Raw genomic sequence first — 26,650 nt, forward strand, 5'->3', positions numbered from 1 at the left:
ATGATTATAGTTGTTGGCGTCTGCTTTTACTGAGCTTAGTTTATGTAGTTTTTTGTTTAGCAGCCGAAGCACAAGCCACCAGGGATCTACTAAAGTAACTGTGGATATCATTAAATACTCACTCGTACAAAATTAAGCTAGTTGAGTCATGGAATTGTACGGAGACTGTGTGGAATGTTCTGGAGAGCGGCATTGTTTTGACAGTTGTGCGTCACTATTTCTACAGGTCAGTCAGATGTCATTGGAAGTGGAGTGGTGCAGCCGTCGGCTCTTGAGCCAAGCTGTAAAAGGATCCTCCTCACGTTGTTTATACTTGCAATGATTTGGGCCGTTTTAGTGTAATCGAACAGGTTCCAAAACGCTTGCCGAATAAACACAATGGATTACATTGTGGACAGAATGTTTCCATTGTGGAGATGCAACTCTCCCAGGCACTTCCGAACGGCTGGATTGGATTACCAGCCCCTTTTCATGGCCGGTTTAGATGACTGCTGATCAATGGGGCTCTTAGCTTCAAATCTAATTTGTTTTTGGGCTCACTTGGTAATGCTGATCACAGATTATTCCTATATAAAATTAATCAGGTTACGGACATTTTTTTCAGAGTGTTTGGATTCTCATAGACATTAATTACAGTGATTCCACATTCATTATTGAATCTGCTGTTGCTGCAGAGGGTTAGAGATGTACAACGTGATGGCTCCGCAGAGCCATGTGTTATCTTTGCAGAACAGCTCATTAAGACGTTCCTCTTGGTAACAAAGTAGATCTCCATCAAATTGTGTTTTTTCAGAAGATAACATGACAATGCAAACAAAATGGGTGTGTTGGACTATACTAATAATTAGCTGTGGGAAACAGTCTTTTGAATGGGATTTCCTCTTTTTTTGCTTGGTATCAATCAGATTTAATGATTTAAAGCGTGCTTGTCCCATAGTCGCCAGGTTTTCCGTCATACTACTGTTAGCACGGCTAAAGGGACGCTGGGTAGAAGCCTATTTAACAGCGTGATACATGAGGGGAACTGGAAATCTGCGTAAAGGAGCGGCTGAAAGAAAGATCGGAAAAGGTCAGGCCACATTTCATTTCAGCCGAGCTTTTTATTAGCTCTGCCCAGTATGCAGTTTAGACGAAAATACAGTTGCTCAGCAGTCAATGGACTACTCATTTAGATTGACACATGTGTATACACTTGGATGAATGTGGCTCTGTGCTGAACATGCTTGCTCTGTTTATGAGCTTACCCGTGCATTTGCAAGCTATTTTAGCTTGGACGCCCCCCCCCGGAGGTTCATTTCTTGCCATTCTGTGGAAGGAATTGTAAAGCTTGCTAAAGAGCACAAAGCCTGTGAATATGTTGCCGAATAATACCGTGATCATTGCACACTGTTAAAACCTGTAAAATACAGTGCAGTTTTCAGTGCCTTTATACTATCTGATTCAGCTCTCTTGGGAAATGGAGGCTCTGTGCAAAGAAGTGGCAGGAATTCCTGTTCTCTAATTTGGAAAATTGTAACGCTGTTTTTCACTTCCAGCTCTAATAGGCAATTTGTGGCTTTTATTTTAGTTCACACAAAACTGACTGGCTGACTTCTGTGGAACAAAGAAGATATTCGAAAATGGGGTCCAATCTTATTTTAAACTGCAGTGGGTTTGTGAGTTGATAAAGCTAATGATAAAAATGTTATAATAAAAAAAAAAATCAAAATAGAACGCTAACTAAAAATATGAAATGTTTACCTATGCCATGTGACCCAACACTGTGAACATGCAAATTTGTAGTTAAATTATTTGGGCTATATTTATTAACTTAAAATCTCAGAGGGTGCCTAAAGTAATTTTTTTTAGGTCACAGGGGTTCAGCTGACAAAAAAAAGTTTTGGAAGGTTGGAAGCCATCCATCAGCTTTTTACACTAACACAGTATAACCTGGTACCTCTGTGAAACGGTTTTGATTTTAAATGCGCTTGCTATACTAGAAAAGCCACGTTGCATGAACGGCAGACCCCGCTCCCCTTGCCCACCTCCCACCATGCTTTGTTGTGAAACACTGGGGTGTTTTAAGAGTCTGCGTTGTTTGAACGTACCAAAAGGCTGTGAGCGGTAATTTAATATAATACGGTTGTTTTTCCAAAATGATGAAAAAACATCAGGCTTGTGATTTCTGGATGCCTCACAACACTATCAGTTAGGGATAAAGTCTCCATTTCACACATGAATGCGTTACGAGTTAATCTCCCGCTTGCCACTGTACACTGCTTTAAACACAACCCTGAACCCAGAGAGCAGCGGCAGCCTATTGTTTAGATTCCTCCCTCTGGTAAATGCATGTTTTTTTTTTTTTTTTTTCTTCTTCCAAACAGCTGCTCTTTTACGTCACTGTTTAAAATAAAAATCAGCGAGTGTGTGTGTGTGTGTGTGTGTGTGTGTATATATATATATAGGTTGATAAGTGTGCTCTCTTCCTGGGTGCTGCGCGGCACACTAAAACAGCAGAATGGTAATAGTTCTAGTCGATGCATGTTTTATGAGCTGTCCAGAGAGGAGAGGGAAGCTCTGATCCTGCTTGTTTCAGCAGCGTTTTCATTACCCTCCAGTCACTTCCCCTCCTGCCTGCTGCTCCAAGGCACGGAAACAATCTCAAATCTTGTGTACAGTGCTGCACATTTGGACTCCATACTGTACCAGCAGTATAGAAAGCTGTGATTTTGATATTGCTTCAAACATTTGAGTGTCCTGTCTTCTAAAAGATGTCAAAGATTTGACACTGTAGGTGCTCTCGGGCAGACTGTTTTTTGTCTGCTTTAAATAAACAACAGTTTTTTGTGTGGCCAGCAGTGGAAATAGGACTAGAGAATATATATTTATATTTGGGCCGAGTTGCCTTAAATGGAGAGGTGGAGTAACAAAGAGGGTGTTATTCAGACTAGAGCCTCTTAAAGACAGTCGGGCTGTTGGTTTGGAGAGGTGGCTGATCCAGAAACAAAAGCCGCTCCTAATTAGAGGTAATACCGTCCTGTGGTATCTGGGGTGGAGGTGCTTTTGGCAGAGCCGTTACGCATGTTTTTGCGTTAATGCCCGGCTTGTTCGTGAGACCATCTGCCGCCGGGTGCCAGTGTTCAGGAAAAAAGCCACCGCCAGATAACTAAATAATTTAGTCTGGAAATGGTCTGACGCATTGACCTAATGGCATTGCCGCTGTGGCCTCATCATCTTTAACCTTATGTTCTCAAAGATGAGTTTGGAATAATGTTGCAGCGAGAATAAATGAGGTCCTGAACAATAAGCCTGAGCTGAGATCTGTCCTCCAGGCCTTGTGTTTCATGTGATGATTAGTGGGGGAGAGTGTGAAGCAGAGCTGAGCCCCCCTCTCGGTGGGTGTCTGTCAGGACCAGTGCTTCCCTGAGACCTCCCTGCTTTCACTGTGAATGAGGCTCAGGCTGAGCAGCCATGAGGCTTTTGATCAACTGACTACTTTTAGATGTCGTCTTTTAGCTACAGAATTATTAAAAAAATTTCTCGCACTGCACCATGCTAACAGTCTTTCTACGTCAGCTATTATGCCAATTGTATTTTGATTGAGGGAGGAAAAAGCCATACGGGCATTGTTGCTACACAATCTGAACCTATTGAAACAGTGAATGGGCTTTTGTAAATGGCTGCATTCGCATTGAATTCATTGTATTGTGAATCAAAGCAGATCAGCGTAGGTGGGGAAGTGTAATGTTAATATCCTTAATATCTAGGATAGATTTAGAAAGTGATGTATATGTTTATCTGCCATTGATTGAGTACTGATTGCGTGTGCTCGGATGAAGCCAAGCTGCAGAACGCCAGATTGACAGTTAATACTACGTTTACTCCCTTTAAATACATCTTCCTTTTGAATACACATTGATTGATTGTTTCATATGCATACCCTTGTTCAATTTTTGAGTGCGAAAAAACATTGTTCTCTTTATCAATATTCAACATATATTTTAGCTACTGGTGGGATTTTTTTGTTTTTTAAAGAAAAGTTAATGCAAAAAGTCATTGTCATTCCAACCCTGTAATAATTGACTTTGTTCAGTGGGATGCATAATATATTTAGAAAAATATCTTCTCTTTTTTTCATTCATGAAATTAAAGTCAATGGGGTCCAAAACAGCATTCATACCCATTATGCATTGTGTGGACAAAACATCTTTAAATATATCTAGGGCCCTGTGATTTCTGCAATGTGGAAAATGCAGACGGAATCGCGGAATCCTGAATCATGAAAATGGAATTTACTGTATAGCGGAATGTCATGGAATTTGTCACATTTTGGATGAATCAAAAGTAGGTCATTACACTTAAATCAAAACATGATATAAACTAGTATCTGTTAATATTAAAACATAAAAAAGACTATTTAAATATGAATTCTGTATGTTCTGCGTGTCTCTGAATGAATGGTGCAGATGCACGGTTTTGTTTTCTACACATACTGAAGTGCGCGCAACGATCGCCTCAATATATGACTACATGAACATATTAGGGCCGGACAATAATTCAATATCAATATGTATCGCAATATAATTTTTTTCAATAACGGTGATATGATTTTTAAACACATTTCCGATATTTCGATATACATTACCAGTGTTTCTCATACATTTATTTGTGGCGTTTTACTTTTTATTGAATAAACATGAGCACTACACGTTTCAAAATCAAAACGCGTCACGGGTGTTTTATATGAATGTATCTCTGAAGGGAACCGACTGTCTTCAGAAATGTTTAGATGACATTTTCATTTGATCTGATTAGGGATGCAACGATACCATTTTTTTCAGAACCGATCCGATCCTGAAAATTCTGAGTATCTGCCGATACGATCCAATCCGATACCAGCGCAGTTTTTTTTAAATCGATGTAGAATTTCTATACTTCTGTGTGTTACTCTTTTGTGTGTTAAACACAATCTACTACATATAGATAACGTCATTTTAATGTAAAATAACAAATTAAAAAATATATAATCAATCAAAGGGGCAGTCGTGGCCTAATGGTTAGAGAGTTGGACTCGTAATCCAAAGGTTGCGGGTTCGAGTCTCGGGCCGGCAGGGATTGTAGGTGGGGGGAGTGAATGTCCAGCGCTCTCTCCACCCTCAATACCACGACTGAGGTGCCCTTGAGCAAGGCACCGAACCCCCAACTGCTCCCCGGGCGCCGCAGCATAAATGGCTGCCCACTGCTCCGGGTGTGTGTTCACGGTGTGTGTGTGTTCACTGCTGTGTGTGTGTGCACGTTGGATGGGTTAAATGCAGAGCACGAATTCCGAGTATGGGTCACCATACTTGGCAGTATGTCACTTCACTTATCTGTGACAAAAATACTATTATAAACTTGGTTTATAATACAGCAAAAGATACTCTAGAAAAATCATGGGTGCACAATAATTTTATAAAACCTAGTGAAACATTTTTATTTACAAATAAATGTGAATAAGTGTAGGACTAAATCTGGTGAAATTATACACATTGCTCTTTGAATTGTTGTAAAATACATTCATAAAAAATATATTAATATATAGGCTACTATAAAATTAAAAGACATTTCTTTTAAATCTATAGCACAGTAATGAAGATAGGACAGAACAAGAAAGACTGTTAATAATTTTTCATTGCGCAAAAGTATTATAATAAGTAAGGCTCCAATATAGAGCAGCAGAGAATCAGATTGCATGTTCAAGTCTCAAGCAACATGCTTTTGTTGTTGGTCAATTTTTATTTATTTTTTCTGCAGCAACTCCGGGCACAATTCATACTCTTTATCCTGGCTGAAGCACATTTGTTTCAGTCTATAAGAACAATCAGCCTACTACACTACCATTAAAAAGTTTTTGAACCGTAAGGTTTTAACGTTTTGTTTTTTTATTAAAGAATTCTCATCTGTTCACCAAGCCTGTATTTATTTGATCCAAAGTACAGCAAAAACGGTAACATTTTGAAATATTTTTACTATTTAAAATAACTGTTTTCTGTTTGAATATGTTTTAAAATGTAATTTATTCCTGTAATCAAAGCTAAATTTTCAGCATCATGTCATCAGTGTCACATGATCCTTCAGAAATCACTCTAATTTGCTGATGATCAATATTTAAAACAGTTGAGTACATATGTTTCAGGATTCTTTGACTAGAAACACCCAAAGATCAGCATTTATCTAAAAAGCTTTTGTTACATGTATGCACTATTCCATTCAAAACCTTGGAGTTAGTATAATTTATTTTTATTTTTTTTTGGAAAGAAATTATAGAAATTAATACGTTTATTTAGCAAGGATACTTTAAATTGATAAAGTGATTGATAAAGACATTTATAATTTTACAAAAGATTTGTATTTCAGATAAATGCTGTTTTTCTGAACTTTCTATTCATCAAAGAAACCTGAAAAAATTCTACTTGGCTGTTTTCAACATTGTTTTTTGAGCAGTAAATCAGAATATTAGAATGATTTCTCATGTGACTGGAGTAATGATGCTAAAAATTCAGCTTTGAAATCACAGGAATAAATTACATTTTAAAATATTTTAAAATAGAAAACAGTTATTTTAAATAGCAAAAATATTTCAAACTGTTACTGTTTTTGCTGTATTTTGGATTAAATAAATGCAGGCTTGGTGAGCAGAAGAGAATTCTTTAAAAATCATACTGTTCAAAATCTTTTGACTGGTAATGAATGTTAGCCTATAGTTTGAAGTTGGATATTAATATTAATAAGGTGAGTCCGAGATGTTTATTTGACAGTGATTTCACATTTCTTGTTTGTATGAAGGCTAAATACAAATGAATATTTACCAGAAAAATTATTTTGCAGAATTTATTTACCAGAAAAATGTAAATACACAACACAGTATTTCTGGGGGAAAAAGAAAAGGGAAAAAAATAACTAGATGTGAGATGTATTTAGATTTTGGAAAAAAAAAGGAAAAATTGCATGTTTTTCACAGGGCCTTAAAGTATTTTATTTTATTTTTTTACTTTTTAATAAATTGCTGTTAAATTGTGCAAGTTTCATGATGTTAATTAATTAGACATGCTCTGACATTTACATTTCTATTTAGTCATTTAGCAGACACTTTTCTCCAAAGCGACTTACAAATGAGGACAATGGATACAATCAAAATCAACAAAAGAGCAGTGATATGCAAGTGTTATAACAAGTCTCCATTGTTATAACACTTGCATACATACATGTAGTAAGGTATTTTTTTTTTATTATATAATAAATAAAAAGAAAACGGAGAGAATGGATTTTAATAAAAAAGAATGGAGCAAGCTAGTGTTAGGGGCCTTTTTTGCTTTTGTTAATTGTATATTAAACAAAAAGAAATCTTTTTTTAAGAAAACAAGCAGTAAATAGAGTACAGTCTAAAAGGGACGTTTTTTTTTTTTTTTTTTTTTTAAAGAATAGAATTAGAATGGCGAGTGCTAGAGTTAGAGGGTCAAGTAAAGATGGAAGAGATGTTTTTAGCTGATTCTTGAAAACGACTAAGGACTCAGCTGGTCGGATTGAGTTGGGCAGGTCATTCCACCTGGAGGGAACATTTAATTTAAGTCTGTGAAAGTGATTTTGTGCCTCTTTGGGATGGTACAGTAAAGGCACAATAAATATTAAATGTGAATATTAATATATGGAACAGAAAAACACAATTTGGAAAAATAAAACTAATTTATCTTTTTTTTATTCTGCAGAAGAAAGCAAGTCATACAGAGTGTGAATTAAATGATGTGATTCTCCCTGCTTGGCATTTGCCAGTCATGTTCATCACATTCGCACTCCTCCAGTGTTGATACTCCCTCTAGAAGTGCTTGTTTGCTACATGACCAGGCTAAAAGCACAAAGACGGACTATCCAGACCCCCCCCCCCCCCCCCCCCCCACATACACACACACACTCTTTCTGTGTGGTTTGCACTGTGTTTGTGTCTTACAGTGTGAAATGAAGTTACTCTCAGGCACGATGCTGATAATAGACACGAGCGCTGATGGGGAGCCAGCCCCTCCGGGAATTGTGCAGAGGGAATACACACTCGCACACACAACCACTTACTCTCACATACATTGCTTGGAGCCTAGCCTTCAGCCTCTGGTTTACTGACTTCTCAGGGCTCAGATTAGCCCACTGATTTCTGTATATAAATCATCAATGTTTGTGTAGTTACAGAGGCTACGGAGATGTGCAGAATTAATTTCCAGCCAGTGTTTGTGTAAGATGCCCTCATGAGATCTGAATATGACAGTGTATTAAAGTAGAGTGGTAGCTGTTGATTACACATTAAAGAGGATATTCAAATAGCCTCTTTTTCCTGAAATGTATAAGTGCATATTTGAAAGTATTATTGCTCTCATATCAAATCAGGTCTCTGAGGCTTTTTAAGCCTCATTTTATATGCATATGTATAAATCTCTATGCATATTGATACCTGTTTATATAGGAAAAAAATACATATGTAATTGTGTATATATATTTATACACCCATACATAAATAGACATGTTTTGTAAAGCATTAATATTCTAAAAAAACTAATCATATTGCCAAATACGGAAATCCAAATGAATCAAATATCTAGTTCTGCAAATGTATTTTTATCTATAGAAATAAAAACATTGCTTTGTGTTTCATGCAACATTTCTAGTGCTTTTGATGCCTTGGTAGTTTTCTTGTTGTTGTTTTTTTTATAAAATCTCACATTTTAAAAGGAGTTCTGCAATGTTTGTCTTGACCATGGCCATCTGTAACTCTGTAACCGAATACATAGATGTTAGGCTGAGTATAATGTGAGTCTTTATAGTTATGCTTTGAAGGAAGGCCTTTTCTCACATTATTTCACTTAATGGAACCGGCTTTGGTAATGCTTAAAGATCCATCAGCCTGTCAATACAATTTAAAACTCAATAAAAACAGTTCCCGTGTGGAGAGGGTCCTCCACCGTACTACACAACCGTATCATAAAGGAGCCATTTATTGAGGAGCACTGAGTAATTGTTAGAAATAGTCAGTAGTGGCCATTAAGATTTAGAGTAGGCTGGATTTTATTCTGTATAATCTTTTCGAGTAGGAACGGTTTCAGGATAAATGTGTGTGATCAGATAAAGATGTGTTATTAGCAGACCGATGGTGTGAATCTTAATTTTTAGTACGGATTATACATGCTTCTGCTGCGTGATCATGTGAAACTATTGGAGTCGAACTGCTGCGAGTCATAATTTCACACAATACAGAGTCCTTGTGATGCTTTCATCAGCAATAACAGAAATCTCTTTGATATCTCCAGATTTTAGTGTTGTTGTTGTTGGAGTTCTGCTTCAGATGTCTATTTATTTATCGAGCTTTTCACTTTGGCACTTTGGCAAAATAGATTGATTTCAACAAAGCTGTTTTCAGAGTAGCTCTCTTAGATGAGCTTCGAACGAGACATTTGTCTGATAAATCTCAGTTAGTCGTATTGCAGATAATGTTTTGTTTGATATGTTCCAAGGCTAATCTCGCTCTGCGAAAACAATCACATCAGATGTGTATATCACAACTTCCTGCTGGAAAGCTGGAAAGTCGGTAATCCTCGCCAGTCAAACGTCTGCGTTTCGTAATGCACCGATTGAAATACCGATCAGGGATCTGCTTGTTGACTTTACCTATCCAAAGCAATCTTCGACTATATTTGCAAATGAAGCACCTGGCAGTTGGGGTTTCTTGGGGGAAATGGCATTTGTGTTTGTTTGACCCTTTATTGGCTTTTTCCTCAAATCACAGAGATGAATGCATGGCCTATTGGCGTAATAGGAGAGTGATTTAGGATGAATAAAACATGCAGCATGAAAGAGTAATGTTGAAAAATGAGTGTGGTTTGTAATAGAGCCCTGCTGCGTGCCCATTGTGAGGTGATGTGTTAATAGTGGGAGAGCAACTGTGTGGTTGGAGGGGTGAGAAGGTCTAATTTATCCGCTGCTCTGAAGGAGAAATTTATTTTTATTTAAAACCTCCTGGCTCACACCCCTTGACTTCATTGCAGTAATGGAAATGGTAAAATAGGTGCTGTTGGCTCAGACCCCTGAAGCTTTTTTTTTTTTCACCGGCTTTCACAAATGGCTGATTTTTCCCCCTCCCTGCCTCTCTCCCTCACTTTTCCATTAAGACAGCTGGTATCTTTCAAAAGGTCCTGCTCTGGTGATTGTGTAATGGCTTCAAGCCTCACCTGCCCCACAGCGCGTTATTCATCTGTGGGTACTGTTGAGGGGAGTACTCACCATTGCTTAATTGGTCCTGGTCACCATTCAGACGCCACATGAACCGCTGCATTGTTGCTAGTCGCTGCTGTGAACCTTACTGCAGCCGCTGCTTTTCACTGGTTGCTTATGCTCCTGTTGGTATAAATAAGACACTCTTTACATGGAGAATGTGTGGAGTGCTCTTTCTGTGGTTGTAAGTTATTCATCACATGGGGTGCGGTTGTAAAGCACTCATCTCATGGAGTCAATGCAGTAAAGGTTGTCTTGACACCTTAATCATCTTTTACAGTATGGTTCCAGCTAATATATTTTCATCTCCAAATAGTACCAAGATACCACTACCATAAAACTTTTCTTGACAACTTTTCAATGTAGTCCTTGTGCTAAAAATTTTTTTTCAAAATGTTTTTATATTTATTTAGTTTTATTTTAATGGATTATTTATATAATTGCAGTATTATTATTTTGTTAACATTTGTTTACATTTTTAATCGGTTACAGTAGTACTGTACAGTGCCTTAGAAGTAACATGTTATGTAGTCACATAACATTTTAAGTAAAGTAGTAAAGTAACGCATCACTTTTTAATTTAAAAGGAAATATTTTAGTTACTTTTTCAAGTAAGTAACTCCAGTTACTTTGTTTCTCATGTATTGACTGACAGCGCTCATTTTGCTATGTTGAGAGAAATCGGGAGTGAGTGCAGAGGGTTTGTGTGTGCTGTGTGAACATAAATATGACTAAACATGAACATGTATTTACTCCTCCTCAGTGTAAAAAACAGTCAGATTCTAACTCTGTTGTACAAACTTGCAATTAAATGTTAAATAAGACAAATATCATTTATGTGTTTAATCCCATTTTATTAACAATGTCTTTGCTACTGACCTTTGATCCACTTCAAAATAAGCAAAAATGGCATGCGTGTTTCATTTATTGCTGAATAGTGTTGAACTTTCTTCTCCTGCGTCATATTCTTCATGCAATTTGTTTGAGCTGCGTCCTCTACTATACAGACATGAATTTATATTTCCTTCAGTCTGAGGCGTGTTCATTTCACTTTTGTTGTGAACAGGGTTTTTACATTTGTAAAATAACTTTTTTTATATATTAAACCAACAAGCAAGCCCTGCCCAGATTTCAAAAGTAACTCGAACTAACATAACACATCACTTTCCATAACAAGTAACAAAATAATGTAATTAGTTACCTTTTTTTTTTTTTTAGGGAGCAACGCAATATTGTAATGCATTACTTTTAAAAGTAACTTTCTCCAACATTGGTACTGTATGTACTGCTATTTAAAACTATTTTGAAGTCTTGGGTATAATTCTCATTTTTCAACAATTTATTAATGAGACTGACCTTCGCAGACACACAGTAAATTTTGCAGTGATAAATGAACTCTTATTAGAGTTAAATTTAACACTCGGCCCGAGTGTATTTGGTCCCACTCAGAATTGGTGATAAATTGACTCTCGTCATAGTGTTCAATTTTCAGAGTTAAATGAACTCTATTTTGAGTAAAAAATTAACACTGCTCAACACTGAATAGTGTTACCAGAGTTTAACACTAGGGGAAATGAACTCTGTTCTGTGTTACCACAATTTAACTCTGCAAGAAAATTTACTCTAGTGTTAATATTTCACTTATGTAGAGTTCATTTACATTTATAATAGTGAAAAATTCTCTAATTTTAAATCCCATTTGGTGTTTTAAAAACAGAACAGGAAACAAGATCAACGACGTCAGATTTAAAACATTTATTACAATGCTGTCATGCTCAAACATACACAATTACATGCACAAAAATACATCACGTCTGCATGAAATGACAATACATCACTATATTCAGTACAGAAGCTGTTGAACCACCTAGCTAAGCAGCCTTGCTCTAACCTCAGCAATACAAGGACCTTCACTTTGCCAACATCTTTGTTGAACACAGTGGTCTGAATGAAAGTGTACATCTTGTGTAGAATAGTGTTATAAGTGGTGCCAAAAACAAAGTGTGCCTTAAGAAGTTTGTTCACCAAAAATTATAATTCTCATTACTCACCCTCATGTCATACCAAACCTATAAGACTTTTGTTCATTTTCTGAACACAAATGAAGATCCTTCTATCCTTTCATCGACAGCCTATAACTACATCTTTCAAGGCCCAGAAAGGTGTTAAAGACATCATTAAATTAACCCGTGAGACTCTGGTGATTTAACTTCAGTTTTAAGCAACACGAGTGCTTTGTTTGCGCAAAGGAAAAAAATAAAATAATTTACCACTTTATGAAAATATTAATCCCTGACAAGCATACACGAGAGCACGATGACAGATGAGTGTTTTGTTTGAAATTAAAGCAGACATTTTGTGAATGCATGCATAAAATTAAGGTTAAACCAGTGGAGTCACATGGATTGCTTTAATGATGTCATTACTACCTTTCTGGGCCTTGAATGTGGTAGTTGCGTGGACTCTCAATGTAAGGACAGAAATCTCTCAGATTTCATTAAAATATCTTCATTGGTGTTTTGAAGATGAACGAAAGTCTTACAGGTTTGGAACAACATAAAAGTGAGTAAATGATGAGTTTTCATTTTTGGGTAAATTAACCCCATTAAACAGTTTGTCAATGGCATCAAGAGAAGAGATTGACTTGAGATTGAATGGCATGCTGATCAAAACTGAAGTACTGGTGAACTGAATAATTCTTCCCTGAGCCAGGAGACAGGGCTGAGCACTTCCAGCGATGTCTTGAATATGCTCCTCAGTGCTTGTTCCACTCTGGAAAAAAAGCAAGCAAATTGCAGAGGACTATCACTGATATGTTAAATTAAAAACTACAAAAAATAATAATTAAAAACAAACCTTCTAGAAGATATCCCTACTTGAGACGTAGACACCTTTCCTGGTCTCTTCTGGCCTTGACAAGACACAAACAACAAAGCATTTTAAGATCATCAACAATGCTAGATGAAGTTAATCCTTAGTCAAAGTTAAAAACTGCTGTGAAAAGTGGCACAATGACATTTCTCTTCATTTTGTACCTTAAAATTATATCCCTCGTTCTTTAGAAATGCCTCTCCGTATAGTTATGATTCCGGTGCTTCTTAAACAAAAATACAGAAAAAGGAGGAGAAAGTGTTTTAAAATCCAAGAGAAAAATACACCACCTGTATTATGGGCATGTGATCAAAACATTTAAAAGTTGTCAACAATGCATTAAAACTAAAACAAAAACAGTGTGATACTTACGTAGCCATTTTTGAAGAAGGTACAGGAACAAAGGCACAATTCCTCTGGCACAGTTTTCGTTCATCTTCCTTGGTGGTGATATACTGCAAAAAATATATATATTATTATTTTCAAATATAAAAATGATTAGGGCTGGGTATCGTTCACAAATTTTCGATCCGATACCGATACCTTGAGTTCGATACCGGTTCCTGAACGATACTTTTTTCGATACCAGTTTTATGAAATCAGTTTTAATAAGATTACATTATCTCAAAAAACTATTTTTTTTTTAGCTTGTTGATATTTATACAGACTCAAAGACTCATCTCCTGAGCCACTGCACAAAGGAACAAAATATATCCAACACAATAAATAAATAAATAATTTGAATAAAGTTCAAATAGTTTTCAGTTTACACATCTGTTAGTCTACGTTTACATTAGTGCGTGTTCATTTTAAAACGCATAGCTCAGACAGAATCATCATTTCTAGGTTGTTAAAGACTTCAAGAAATTTTAAATCTTCATCCACTTTCATAAGTGGGTGTTTTATTTTCTTTCACCATATGTTTTATTGTTATTAAATTCTGGTGTAGTATGTCTAATTATTTGAATGCATAAAATTTAGTTTATTTAAATGTATTCTTAAAATAGCCTTATGAAATGTTTTATTTTTCCTCAGAAATTCTGTGTTCTGTATCTGGTTTTTAAATGAAGACATAAAACATTAATTTCATTTCTTTAAATTATTGAAAATCAAAGTTTATTTATTTTGGCAAACAAAGGGGGTTTACTATTAAAATAAAAAAAATGAATAACTGTTGTGTGATCATTACTAAAAAAAAAAAATAAAGTTTTAATAATTTTAATAGTAGCCTAGTAGTAGCAGTATGTACTGTCCGCTGAACAATATTAATATATTTCTGCCGCAGTGTCTTCCAATTTAAACCGAACTTTTATTTTGACGGGTTGCCTGGAATACCTTTACAGTTCTGTGTGTATATGATATGACGTTAGTTTTACTCGAATCAAACGGTAAAATGCTCATTAATTGACTCTCACAGCAGTTCTGGAGATGTTGTTCATGTGTTTATGTCCTCATTTAGTTAGGCGGCAGACGCTGAAATCACCGCGAGCGTCAGTCTGTGTGTAGTAAACAAACTGCGCGATATAGAGAGCAGACTGCTCCGTGCGCTTTCGAAATGCTCTCGCGGATGTCAAACACTGATCTATCAGCGCCGCGCCACTTCTAGGCAAACACACCTAGTGCTGCAGGATTATTGACTCACTGACGTTAATGAGATTAACCCCTTAGGTATCGAAATTTGGTACCGAACGACAAGACGTTTTTCGATACTCTGTGGTATCGAGGCAATTCGGGCGGTGCCTAAAAAGTATCGAACTCGATACCCAGCCCTAAAAATGATATATCATATCGATATCATATATATATATATGTATATATATGTGTGTGTGTGTGTGTGTGTGTGTATATATATATATATATATATATATATGTATATGTATATGTATATATATGTATATGTATATGTGTATATATATGTATGTATATATGTACGTGTGTATGTATAGAGATAGATAGATAGATAGATAGATAGATAGATACAGGGCTCCAGACAAAAAAATCGAGTAAGGAGCCATTGGCTCCTATAAAAGAAAAACTTAGGCGCCAAATTATTTTTTTAGGTGCCACAGAATAAAAGTGGTTTATTTTATTATCATTTTATTTTTCCCCCCTATTTTAACATTTCAATCATTTTGTCATGTGTTTATGTCTTATCTTTTCTAGGCTTTATCAGCATTTTAATCCATCTTGTAGATGATCAGGTCGACCGGGGGACTAAGGTTCACTTAAAGTATGAATTAAATGTCTTTTACAACTTGAAATATACAGTCACAAAGAATTGTTCGTTACACAGAATCTGTACCAATATCATGGACCATAAGCATCACTTGGCAACTGAGTGCAGTGCATCCTATAAATGTTGTCACGTCTTTCACACATTCAGTCTGTTTTTCTTCATTAGTAAAATGCAATTTTATAGGAGGAGTTGAATCATGTACAACAGAACAAGTAAAAATATTAATATGCAACAGCGCATAAATATAGCAAACCGCTCCTCTTTATAGTTATTTTTCTAGCTGACTGATGAGTTTATGGACACTGAGTGGTTATTCTGAGGTAAATGTATTACAATGCAATGTTTACAAGCTTTATACATTTCCTCAGTTTGAAACACTGAATGAGTTGTACACTGAATGAGTACAACAGTAAGTTGTACTAGGCTTTCTTATTGCCTACCTTTTGATCATGTTCATTTCATACTATAGTAGTAAATCGAAATATATAATGGGTTCACTTGCTGCTTTAACTGAGGTGCTAAAGAGATCGTGCCTGAGCATTAAGTGCGATACTCTCCGCTCGCGCGATCCGGACGCATACACGGACCGTGTGGACGCAGGGTACTGGTGTTTATATTACCGACAGTGTGCGCTTGTGGTCCGCATTAAAGAGCACCCAAACCGCATCATTTGAATTTCGTAGCATTTTAAAGCTGATACTTTTTTTATTAAAAAGTAAGACAGCACAAAGCTTTTTGCGATTTACTGGATGGCAAGTGCGCTTCAAATAACAGGAAGTCTATGCATTAACAGAACACAGCATATAGACTAAGATCTCGATAAGAAGATCTGTGATATTGAAATTAGCTGATAATTAATAAAATTATCCATTGCTTTCATTGACGTGAACTCCGTTATATTTGCATATGAAGCGGGAATTGAAGAACGGATTTATATCTGTTTTGCGAAGACACATTTATGTGGCCAAGTGTAAATGGGGAAACGTTTTAACAAATCGTATAGATATCCGATCAGAGAAAATGCATGAAGTGACCAGGTGTAAACAGGCCCTTTCAGGTCTCTCTCACTGCGTTCAGCAGACTGTGTGCGGCAGAGACGAGGACTGTTTGAAACTCTTTTCCAGTAAAACTTTGATGCGCATCGTCTTATGTAAGTTTAATACGTGAACATAACACAAGATGTGAGCGCAAAACAATCGGGAAAAAAGTCCTTTCATGCAAATTATATATAGTCGCCAGTGGCGACCTCAGCAAAAACTTCACTCGCAAATTAATATTTTTGGTCGCAAATGCGACCATTTTAGTCGCAGTTTGGAGCCCTGTATATATATATATATAGATAGATAGATAGAGAGATATATATATATATATATATATATATATATATATATATATATATATATATATATATATATATATATATATTAGTTATTTATATGAAATATGACTTATTCTTTTCTTTAATGTCAGCTGTCAGAATATTGACAGTTTTTCTTTTCATCGAGAATCGATCAGACCAGCTTAATAATAAAAAAATTAAAAAAGCAAAGCAAAAACTTAAATGTGGTATATAAACAATACAAATACTACTTCAAACAATACTTACTTTTAAACACTTTTACCTTATAAAGATGAGTTTAACAGTCCCCCAAATGCATAAGTAATAACTTATTGCCATCAATGTGGCTTCAGTAAAGATGCGATGGCGGCGTTCGACTAATTTGTCTTCACAGAACTTAATTAATGCCATTGGACACATTTAGTCTTTCATGAGCTGAACAGCAGCAAATATAGTTTATATAACTTTCCAACGGTTTACATAACATAATTTATTCAGAGTTACGTATCTAACGTCGTAGGACATGCTATAAGATATTTAATTCCACAACAACATAACGTGCTATTCATTATATTTTATAAATTATACTCAACTTATGCATTAATAGTAACACAATTATTAACCTCGAATATTAAACTTATGTTTTAACAAATTAATTAAAAGAGCTTACCTTTTGGCGCAAGGCAAAAGAAAATGGCGACGAGACAACTTTTGCTCTGGTCTTCGGGGGTAGATTGAGGGGCGGAGCTTAACAGTAAAGTTAACAATGCAGAATTCAACTCTGATCATTTTCACCAACACTAGAGGGCATTTTTCACTATTTGTTGTTAAGTGAACTCCTTAAGAGTAAACCGAGAGTAACACTGCTTAATTAACACTGACGATTTTAATGTGCATTTATCCCATGGTTTTTTTTTTGACATTGTGTCACATCACATTCTCATATTTATCTTTTTATGTTTTTACTTTTTTAATCAAAGTTACGGTTTTGTGCTGCTGTTTAAAACTATTTTGAAATCTTGGGTGTATATTTTCTCATCCAACTATTTAATAATGAGATTGACTCTAACTGCTTTTTCTTATTTTTAATTTCAGTGACGTGACATACAGCAAAGTATGGTGACCCATACTCGGAATTCGTGCTCTGCATTTAACCCATCCAAAGTGCACATACACAGCAGTGAACGCAAACACATCGTGAACACACACCCGGAGCAGTTTGATTGATTTATATATATTTTTGTTTGCACCTTTCTCTGACTTTCATTGCATGCTTTTAAATTATATTAGGTCACTATCATATTTTTAAGTTTAAAATTGTGAATGTGCCTCAACCCCTGCATTTTGTTTGATTATCTTGCTCTCCTGAATCACCAGACCACCTGAACACCAGAATCATGAAACCCATCCGATTGGTATCCGAAGAACTCAGAACTGGCTAAAGAATGCAGATTTTCCTTCCCGATCGATTAGCCAACAAGTAATTTTAACAGCCCACCAACTTGTCGAGTTTGAAAATGCGTAGTTTTTTCATAATTCAAAGTGACTTGAAGAAAACACGCATATAAAGAAGAAAAACACTCCATGTTTATAGAAGCATTTCTGGTTAGTGTATGTATGTGTTTTTGTGTGTTCAGACTGGCGGTCAGCACGGTAACTCATCATAAGGTGATTAATCGGGCCGTGACGTGGCGGCACAGTGCTGTAATCAGTCTGTAGTGTTGGAGGTTGATGAGGAGAGCAGCTGCCCCGTCAGTTGCCGTCTACTCAAGATGACAGGCTGCCATTGACAGGACTGCTTGTCAGTTGCACCAGTGTGCCTGTCATAAGCCATTTCTCTTCATTTTTATACCTGCTCTAAAACACACCTCTCACACTGACAAACAGCCCAATTCTGTCCTGCTGCTGTCCTCCCGCAGGCTCCTCGCATTTCCAAATTCACTCGCTGTAGCTTTTTCGGCAGTTGTCAGGTTTAGCTGCACCAGAGGCTGTAATCTTTACTTTCCCGTTTATCTGAAGAGGGGGGAAGCGGCTCAAACCCTTTCAAGTGCACTTCATCGTTATGCAGCCATTTCATGCTCTCGTATTGGAGGTCTCGTTTTGTTTTTCCACTTCGCGCTTTTTCGGCCAACGAAAGATTGATCTTTGTTTTTATGAATGTTGACTTAAAAGAGGCAAGTAGCAGCAAGCGTTGTAAAAACAGGATTTGATCCAAAGCTGTTTTCTGTCTGAGTCTCCTGCAAGGTTTGCTTCTCCATGCCTGTCTGTTCTGATTTCCACGGGTGATCGCTGTGCTAGCTGAGGTAGGGCCGCCTCTGGCCAGGCTGTAGTTAGTCTGACCAGCATGCACAACCAACAAACACTGTGGCCTGGAGGGAGCGCCGGGTCTTATTCCAGTCTAACATATTGCTTGTAAGGAATTCTCCATAGCCTGAACTGGCTAGTAGTGCGAAGGTCTATAAGCCTAATACCCTGTAAAACGTGCAGCTGAGCCTATTTGATAATGCAGTGGGGAATCCTGTTTAGGTCACTGTGCGGGGAAACATAGTGCTGCTTTTCATCGCCAGGCAAAAATGAGCTGGGGAATAGAGCAGGCAGCTTGAAGTTTGTGCTCTTTTGATATAGCTGTGCTCAGAGCTCTCCTGAGGATGTGCGCTGCTGCTGTGGAGAAGACCGCCGATTGATGTTCCTTTTGGCGCGCAACGTCACAGCGCTGCTCGCCGGCTGTGATTGATTAAACCTATTGCATGAGTATCAACAGGCCCTTGGTTTTACAAATATCGCTCACCCCGTGTTACGAAATTTGTAAAAAAATTTAAAAACCCAGTTAGAAGCCCGCATCTTTGTTAATGGTGTAACCGTCAAGTAAAAAGTCAAATTTTTCTTTCACTTTGAATACGTGAGTGTACACAATTTTAATTGTTTTAACTTAATTTGTATAATTTGTAAATATTTTTATTTTGCTTCCTTTTTATCTTAGTTTATATTATTTATATTTAATTTATTTTTATTTTATAATTTTTTTAAAGATTTATTTTAGGCATTTTTGCTTTTCATTATAGAATAGTAATGTAGACAGGAAGTGAAGTGGGAGGAGGGGGGTGAGAAAAGTCCATAAGCTGGGACTCGAACTCGGGACGCCAAAAGCACATTGAGGCTATTGGTGCTGACTATTTTATAAAATCGTAATATAATTTTATCATTAGTTTGTATTTTTGTGGGGGAGTTGCACCACATATTTTACATCTAACCTTGTCTTGTTTAAAAAAGATCAAATTATCTGATTTATGTTATGCAGAATCATGTGGGTCTGCACTGGTCCTCTCTATGATGTAATTTCCTGTTTTTATGGCTTTTTACTGCATTTTTCTGCATGTTGCCACAAAAAAAGAGATTCTTTTGAGTTTTTTTCTTCACTGATATATTAGAATAGTTGTATCACCCTGACATCGATTTTCTGCCCCCTCCAAAACAAATATTAGCGATTTTAAAAATTTTGCAGTGAAATGCCATTGTGCAAAGAAAGTGGATTCATATAGGACAAAACAGTCTGTCACTTCATTTACCCCTCTAACAATATCTTTTTTTTTTTTTTTTTTTTCTCAATTCAGCTCTTCTGAAACACTGGGGTTGTTGGTGTGGCCAAATTTTCCCTGGATTTGATTGGTAAATTCAGAAGACTGAAGCCCAGGCTCACAGTCTACCTTTCACGGAGGCCCAGCCGTGAGAGGACAGAAGAAGGCACGTGGCGAATCATGACTGCCGACAAAGAGAAGGACAAGGAGAGGGAGCGTGACCGGGACCGGGACAGAGATCGCGAAAAGCGGGACAAAACACGTGAAAGCGAGAGCTCGCGGCCACGGCGCAGTTGCACGCTAGAGGGCGGAGCTAAGAACTATGCAGAGAGCGAACACAGTGAGGACGATGACAATGAAACGCCTGGGGCCGCCACTGCTGAGGAGGCCACTAAAAAGAGCAAGAAAAAGCTACCCAAGAAGAAGTCGCGCTATGAGCGAATGGAGAATGGCGAGATCACTTCTTTCATTACAGAGGACGATATTGTTTACAGACCTGGCGGTGAGTTTTGGTTGTACAATACTTAAACATTCTTAAACATTCTAACTCTAGTTTTTGTTTCAGCTGAAGGAATTTGAGGTGGTTGTCATAAAAATAAGCATGCCATCGGACAGCGAGTATGTATTTGGCAATATTTTGTTAGCATTGCTGAAAATGGTGCTTTAGCATAGCATAAACATGTCACCGCAAATGCATTTTCATTGGCTGCTGTGCTTGACTAAATAAATTCACTGCTGCTTGATGAAAATGCAGACGAAATCAGTGTGATGATATTTGAAACGGTCATATTTTTCACACTTAGCTTTCCGAAGCACACAAGATTCTTGCTTTTCTTTATATTTTTCATTGAGCGGCAGAAATAGCGAAACGGTCCACATTAGGTCTTTATTAGGCGCTGAGATTGAGCCTAGACCAGAGCAATAACCTTTTCCTGCGCTGTAAACATGGCCTCTCTTTCACCTGCTGTTTAGAAATTGGTTGTACATGAGGCTGGGGGGAAATGTCAACACTCCGGCGGAGGGCAAGGCACGGCTGTGTAGTGCAGCTGCCGTAGTCCTAAATCATCCGTGTCTTTCATTTATTTAGCAGCAACAGAAAGGTCAAGCAGTATGCTTAGTTATTTAATGCAAAGACGTCAAATTATAGCCAATGCGTAATTTCCAATCTCGTCTCTTCACCCCGTCTCTTCTGCTTAGAGATGCATTTGCTCAGAGGGGGAAGGTGGGGAATAGCTTGACGGTTGCCCCCCTCCTCCTCTTCCTCCAGCCATTGCCCCTGTGGAATCGGGCTGGAGGCATTATCTGCTGAAGGTCCTTGAAAACACAGTTGCTGAAGCTCTCTTTTGGTAATAACCCAGCAGACCCCTTCCCTGCTCTGTTTTGGAGAGTGCCGCTGCTCTGCTTTAGATAAGACTGAATTGAATCACATGTCTGAGGCATGTTAGTTGATTTTGTCAGTGCTGCATTGAATAATAGGGATGTCACCATGTTTTGAAGATGGCTGCTTTAAAGTGCCATTGCTCTTTAAAAAAGGGAAGGAGACCATCTTAATTCCACCACTGTAGATGAATATTGATCTAAGATTGAAGAATTTGCAATATGCTGTTTATACAGCAAACCTTTCAGTTGACTTTCACTGTCCTATGCATCATAAATGCATCATAAAACTGATCTGTTAATGCTTCAAAGGATTGTGCTTTATACACACACACACACACACACACACATATACATATATATATATATATATATATATATATGTATATGTGTATATATATATGTATATGTGTGTATATATAATTATTTAAAAAATCTGTATCGAGCCACTCTAAAACACTGGATCATGTAAAATGCGTGTATATTTAAGCCATATTGCGATTTTATTTCGTGTAATCATGCTGGTCTAGACGTATATGCATGCATTCAGTTTGTGGTCAGTCGCTGCAGCTTTATTGCAATCAGATTTGATTCAGGAGGCTTAAGTAGACACAAAGCCTGTGCTGGATTAAACCCTACTAAATGTTAAATCCTTTTATATTTGTCTAGTGACACACAATGTAAAAACCGGCCACCCTTGGAGTGGGTATTAAAAACGGCAAGAAGCCAACGGAAAAAGAGAGAGTGTAATCAAGGGAGAGAACTGAAACAAGACAATAATTGCTTTTGTGGCTCGAGAGAGTCAGCCGTGCGCATGTATGACACTAGATAAGATGAAGTAATATTGAAAGCCAACACGGAGATCACCCTCATACTTTTTGCCCGCTAACGTTTTTATAGCAATCTTAGCATGCATTTATTAGGTTGTCTGAAAAAAAGCACGTTGTTGGAGAGATGGTGTGCTTGAGTGAGGAAGGAAGGAATGGAAAAGAGGAGTGAGTGGAGTGTGATATGGATGGGGAGAGAGAGATAGAGAGGCATTTGTATTGCAGACAGTGCTGCTCGGATGGAAGGAAGAGTAAAGCAGCTGAATCGATCAGGCCTTTGAGTGGCGTTCTCGTGTCCAGGCTCCCTGTAGCTTAGCGGATATTCGCTACACAGAGGCAGTTTATGGATCCAGCCGGGAGATTATACACACATGAGATCAATACTCAGGCCTCTGCGAGCTGGCCGTGGCTGTCTGCAGAGTCCATCTTTACAACCCGGAGTCACACTGATGTCCTTGTACTGTGACGGCAATTTGTCTCCCTGGCTGCCATTTGGCTTTTAAAATGGAGAGCTCATCAAGCGGAATTGGCTGGATGAGTACCACTCCCACCCATGTGATGAGAATGCTGACAATAAAGAGAGGTGAATGTCCACGGTGGGCTTAGCTGAGGGTTGGGGTGGGCTTTATGGTGCTCATTATAGCGCTCTTCCAAAACCTAGCAGGCTGCCTACCTAGAGAGCATTTTAAGGCAGCATAGATGCGCTCTTGATGCAAACACAGTTCCAAAGGTATACCGGCATGATTATTTGCTCCAAATTAGTGCTATATCAGTTATCAGCTGATATTAAGATATATATTTTTTTTAATTATTAGTTAAAATTGGATATCAGATGATGTTGGATGTTGGATGAAGTTGTGCAGGCTGATTTTTCATCTATTTTTACAATTAGACTGCCATTGCGGTCATCTAACACTCACAGGTTAATATTTAGAAGTTAGATGTACTTTCACCTGCATTTTTATTTTAATAAGAACAAAACAATGTAATAATAAACAAGGAATAATAATACATTTATATAATATTATTAATCATAATTATAATAAGCATAGGTTACTTTTTTATTGTTTTCTCATTTTTAAAATGTCATTTTCCAGCATTTATTATTATTATCACGTTATTAATGTAGGTTAAATTCTTTCCCTTTAAAAAAGAAGTTAAAATGGCATTTTCCGTCATTTTTATTTTAATAATAAAAATTTAACATTATTATAAACTAGGAATAATAATAATAAACAGTTTTTTTAATGGCATTTTCCAGCAGATTATTATTATTGTTAATAACAGTAATGAACTACAAATAATATAACAAATCTAAATTTAATGTTCATCTAATAAATTCAAAACATTTATTTCTAGTTTTAATAATAGAAATAATCATCATCAGTATCAGCATAATCATCATTTATTTTCAGCAAGTTATAATGAAGTATGGTATTGGTGCTTCCCTACCCAAAGTCTAAGGCAGTATTGCTTGTATCCTACTCAGAATAGGCAATCCCAGAATGCATTATGGTCAGTGGAATTTTTTTTACTCTCTATCTAGAGCGTTGCATTTCAGTCACTTTTGAGGTTCCTTAGGCTGCTAACTGTGTAGGGTGTAGACGACAAGGCAGTTTACTGGATTTTGAAACCGAGCTTATGGTTGGGTGTTATGATTGAGGTGGAGGTCTACATGTTGAATTTACGAAAGTTCTTTGAGGAGTACGTCCCTGAAGATGGCCTCTATTTCTCTCTCTCCTGGCTGCCTGTAGGTGTCTGGGCAGCTGTCACCTAATTACGGACCCAAAGCTTGCAGTCTTTTCTGTAAGGCTGAGATCTCCACCGGGAGCTTGAACACGTTGTCCTCACAGCCACACAGAGCTGTGCAGATTCCTTGTCAGCTCGCTAATGTAATTTCAAGACTGCTTCTTTGTCTGCTCGCAATTTTGCCTGATTATCAGCTCGGTGTAGATTTCATGTTTGTCAGTGGCAACAGTAGAGAGGTTATAGAAACACTAAATGGCGAGCACAGCTTCAGATCTTTCCCTGGAACACAGTCAAGAATGAACACAATAGATTTGGCGTGGTGAAAATGGACATGCACCACCTTCGCAAAAAAAAAAAAAAAAGAGCGCTCGGGCCATCGCTGAAATAAACTTCTCCTCCTCCGTTTGTTGTCAGAGGGGAGAAACCAGGCTCTCTCTTGGCTTAGAGTCATGTATTATTCAGCGAGGTGAGACTAACAGCATTTGACCACCTGAGTGAGTCATCAAGCAGCAGTCTTCATTTCCCTGTTGCTCTTCTGAAGAGACAGCAACAGTATCACCCCATGTTGAGAGACAACTTTTCCATGCATGTCTTCCACTCTGCTTCCAGCTGTCTCAAGATTTAGACAGACAGAAAGAGACATGGGGGATGAAAAGCAGGCAGAGCCAGAGCAGGCGACAAGGAGACCCTCAGATCCATGTCTCGAAGGGGAGAACAGAAGCTTTGCTTTCTAAATCAAATCATTAAATGCGGTCAATTAAAAGGGACGCATTTTACACTCATGTAGCATTTATTTTTCCCTGAGGGTCACTTATGTTAAGGGTTCTTGTGCCAAAAAGGTCTTTTTGTTTGTGACCCTTTATCTGATCGTTAGCACATTTGTTATCTTACCAATTTCTGCCTTTTTGTTTCATTTTATTGAACAGTTTCATATTCATTTGTACATCGTAATTTCTGACATTTTTACATTTTTAGGTTATTTTTGCTGTATCTGTAGCAATTAAAACATAATTTTTTACATATATTTAGACAAAATAGTATGTATTTTAATATATACATTAAATATTTATATTTTAATATATGATACATGTATAACAGTTATCTGCCATAACATGGAAAAATGTACTTGTGATATCAGCAAAAATTAAAATATCCCTATATCTGGTCTTTCCAATAAGTATTTTTTTATTCTGTGCCTATTAATAGTTCTATATGTAAATGAACTCTGTTGCGAATAGCTAGTTCAGCATAATGACACTGTGTGAAACAAAATGCATTTAGGTTGAGATATTCAAACAGTCATGTTGTTGGGCACTTTTGTTTGTTTCTTCATTTTGAACCCCCGTATGTCACTTTTATTCTTCCCAAAATAAAAGGCTTAAGTGTCACTGAAATTCTTCCTTTACAACGTTTCAAACAGTGTGCAGAGAAATCCCTAGTACCAAGCCAATAGCTGGAAATAAAAGAGCCAGATCTATTCTGAAATTTCCCTTCGTGTAGGACAGGGAGACTGTAGAGGCTTTTGTGAAATCGAACCACCTGCCAATTACAAATTAGAAAGCTGCTACAGACTAAGTGTACCACACTCGTCAAACGGCTTCTGTTCCCAGCCCAGAGGGAGTCAGCTTTTTTCTGCCTGCTACTCTGAGGGCACAGCCGTACAAGGTTTGATCCAATTCAGACCGGAGGTATTAATCTCTTGCTATGATATGAGGCAAAAATTTGCAAGCTTGACATGAGAGAATAGCAGAATAAGTGTGTGTGTGTGTGTGTGTATTTGAAGCTGCAGGTCTCAATGAGCAGCAGTGTAAATTGGATGAGCAGGGTTAAGACCGGCCTGTTTCTCCTGACACAGGGCATTGGTGCCAGCTGAAGCACCTGCGCTGAAGTACTTCCCAGTACGATGTGACACGAGCGGTACAGGTCGACGCTTTGCCGCTTGTCGGTCATGTAGGAAGAGAGGGGTGTGAATGCGACACGTGGAGTGTGAAGTCAGCACCTGGTCCAAACCCCCTACCGTTTCATTATTGCATTCCTCCAGCTACTTTAATTTCAAGATAAGCACGTTGGAGGATGACCGCGGCGGCCGTCTGCGTTTAACAATACGCTGAGCCAAGACGACGGGTTTTCTCAACGCTAACACCACCGCTCTCTTAAAGGAAACAGCTGAGCGCGAGTGTAATATTAACATTTTGCTGTAGCCTTTTTGTGTCTCAGCATTCCTCCTCAGAGGTGGAGTGGATTAAAACAGCAACTGGATTGACACAGAAAGCAGGGCAGGTCTCTTTCATCGGTAAAGGTGTGTTTTAAATTAGCCACGCTTCACCAGTTTAGAAGAATGGCTGAGTGAACAATAAGCCTCGCGGAGGAGGAGGAGGGTTGGATGAGTGCTACCCCTCTTCCCTTT

General features: G+C 37.5%; 1 protein-coding gene across 2 annotated transcripts in view; it reads left to right on the plus strand.

The window, feature by feature from the left end:
- The window catches only part of LOC306860027 (arginine-glutamic acid dipeptide repeats protein-like), a 115,211-nt gene that overhangs the window by 15,063 nt on the left and 73,498 nt on the right, over positions 1-26,650 (plus strand). For both annotated transcript variants that reach the window (XM_079401546.1, XM_079401547.1), the window contains exon 2: positions 20,327-20,792. In XM_079401546.1, the coding sequence (XP_079257672.1) occupies positions 20,471-20,792 (322 nt within the window). In that variant the 5' untranslated portion in view covers positions 20,327-20,470. The remainder of the gene's footprint in view (positions 1-20,326; positions 20,793-26,650) is intronic.

Source organism: Barbus barbus (genome assembly GCF_936440315.1).
Source record: "Barbus barbus genome assembly, chromosome: 40".
NCBI classification, from domain to species: Eukaryota; Metazoa; Chordata; class Actinopteri; order Cypriniformes; family Cyprinidae; genus Barbus; species Barbus barbus.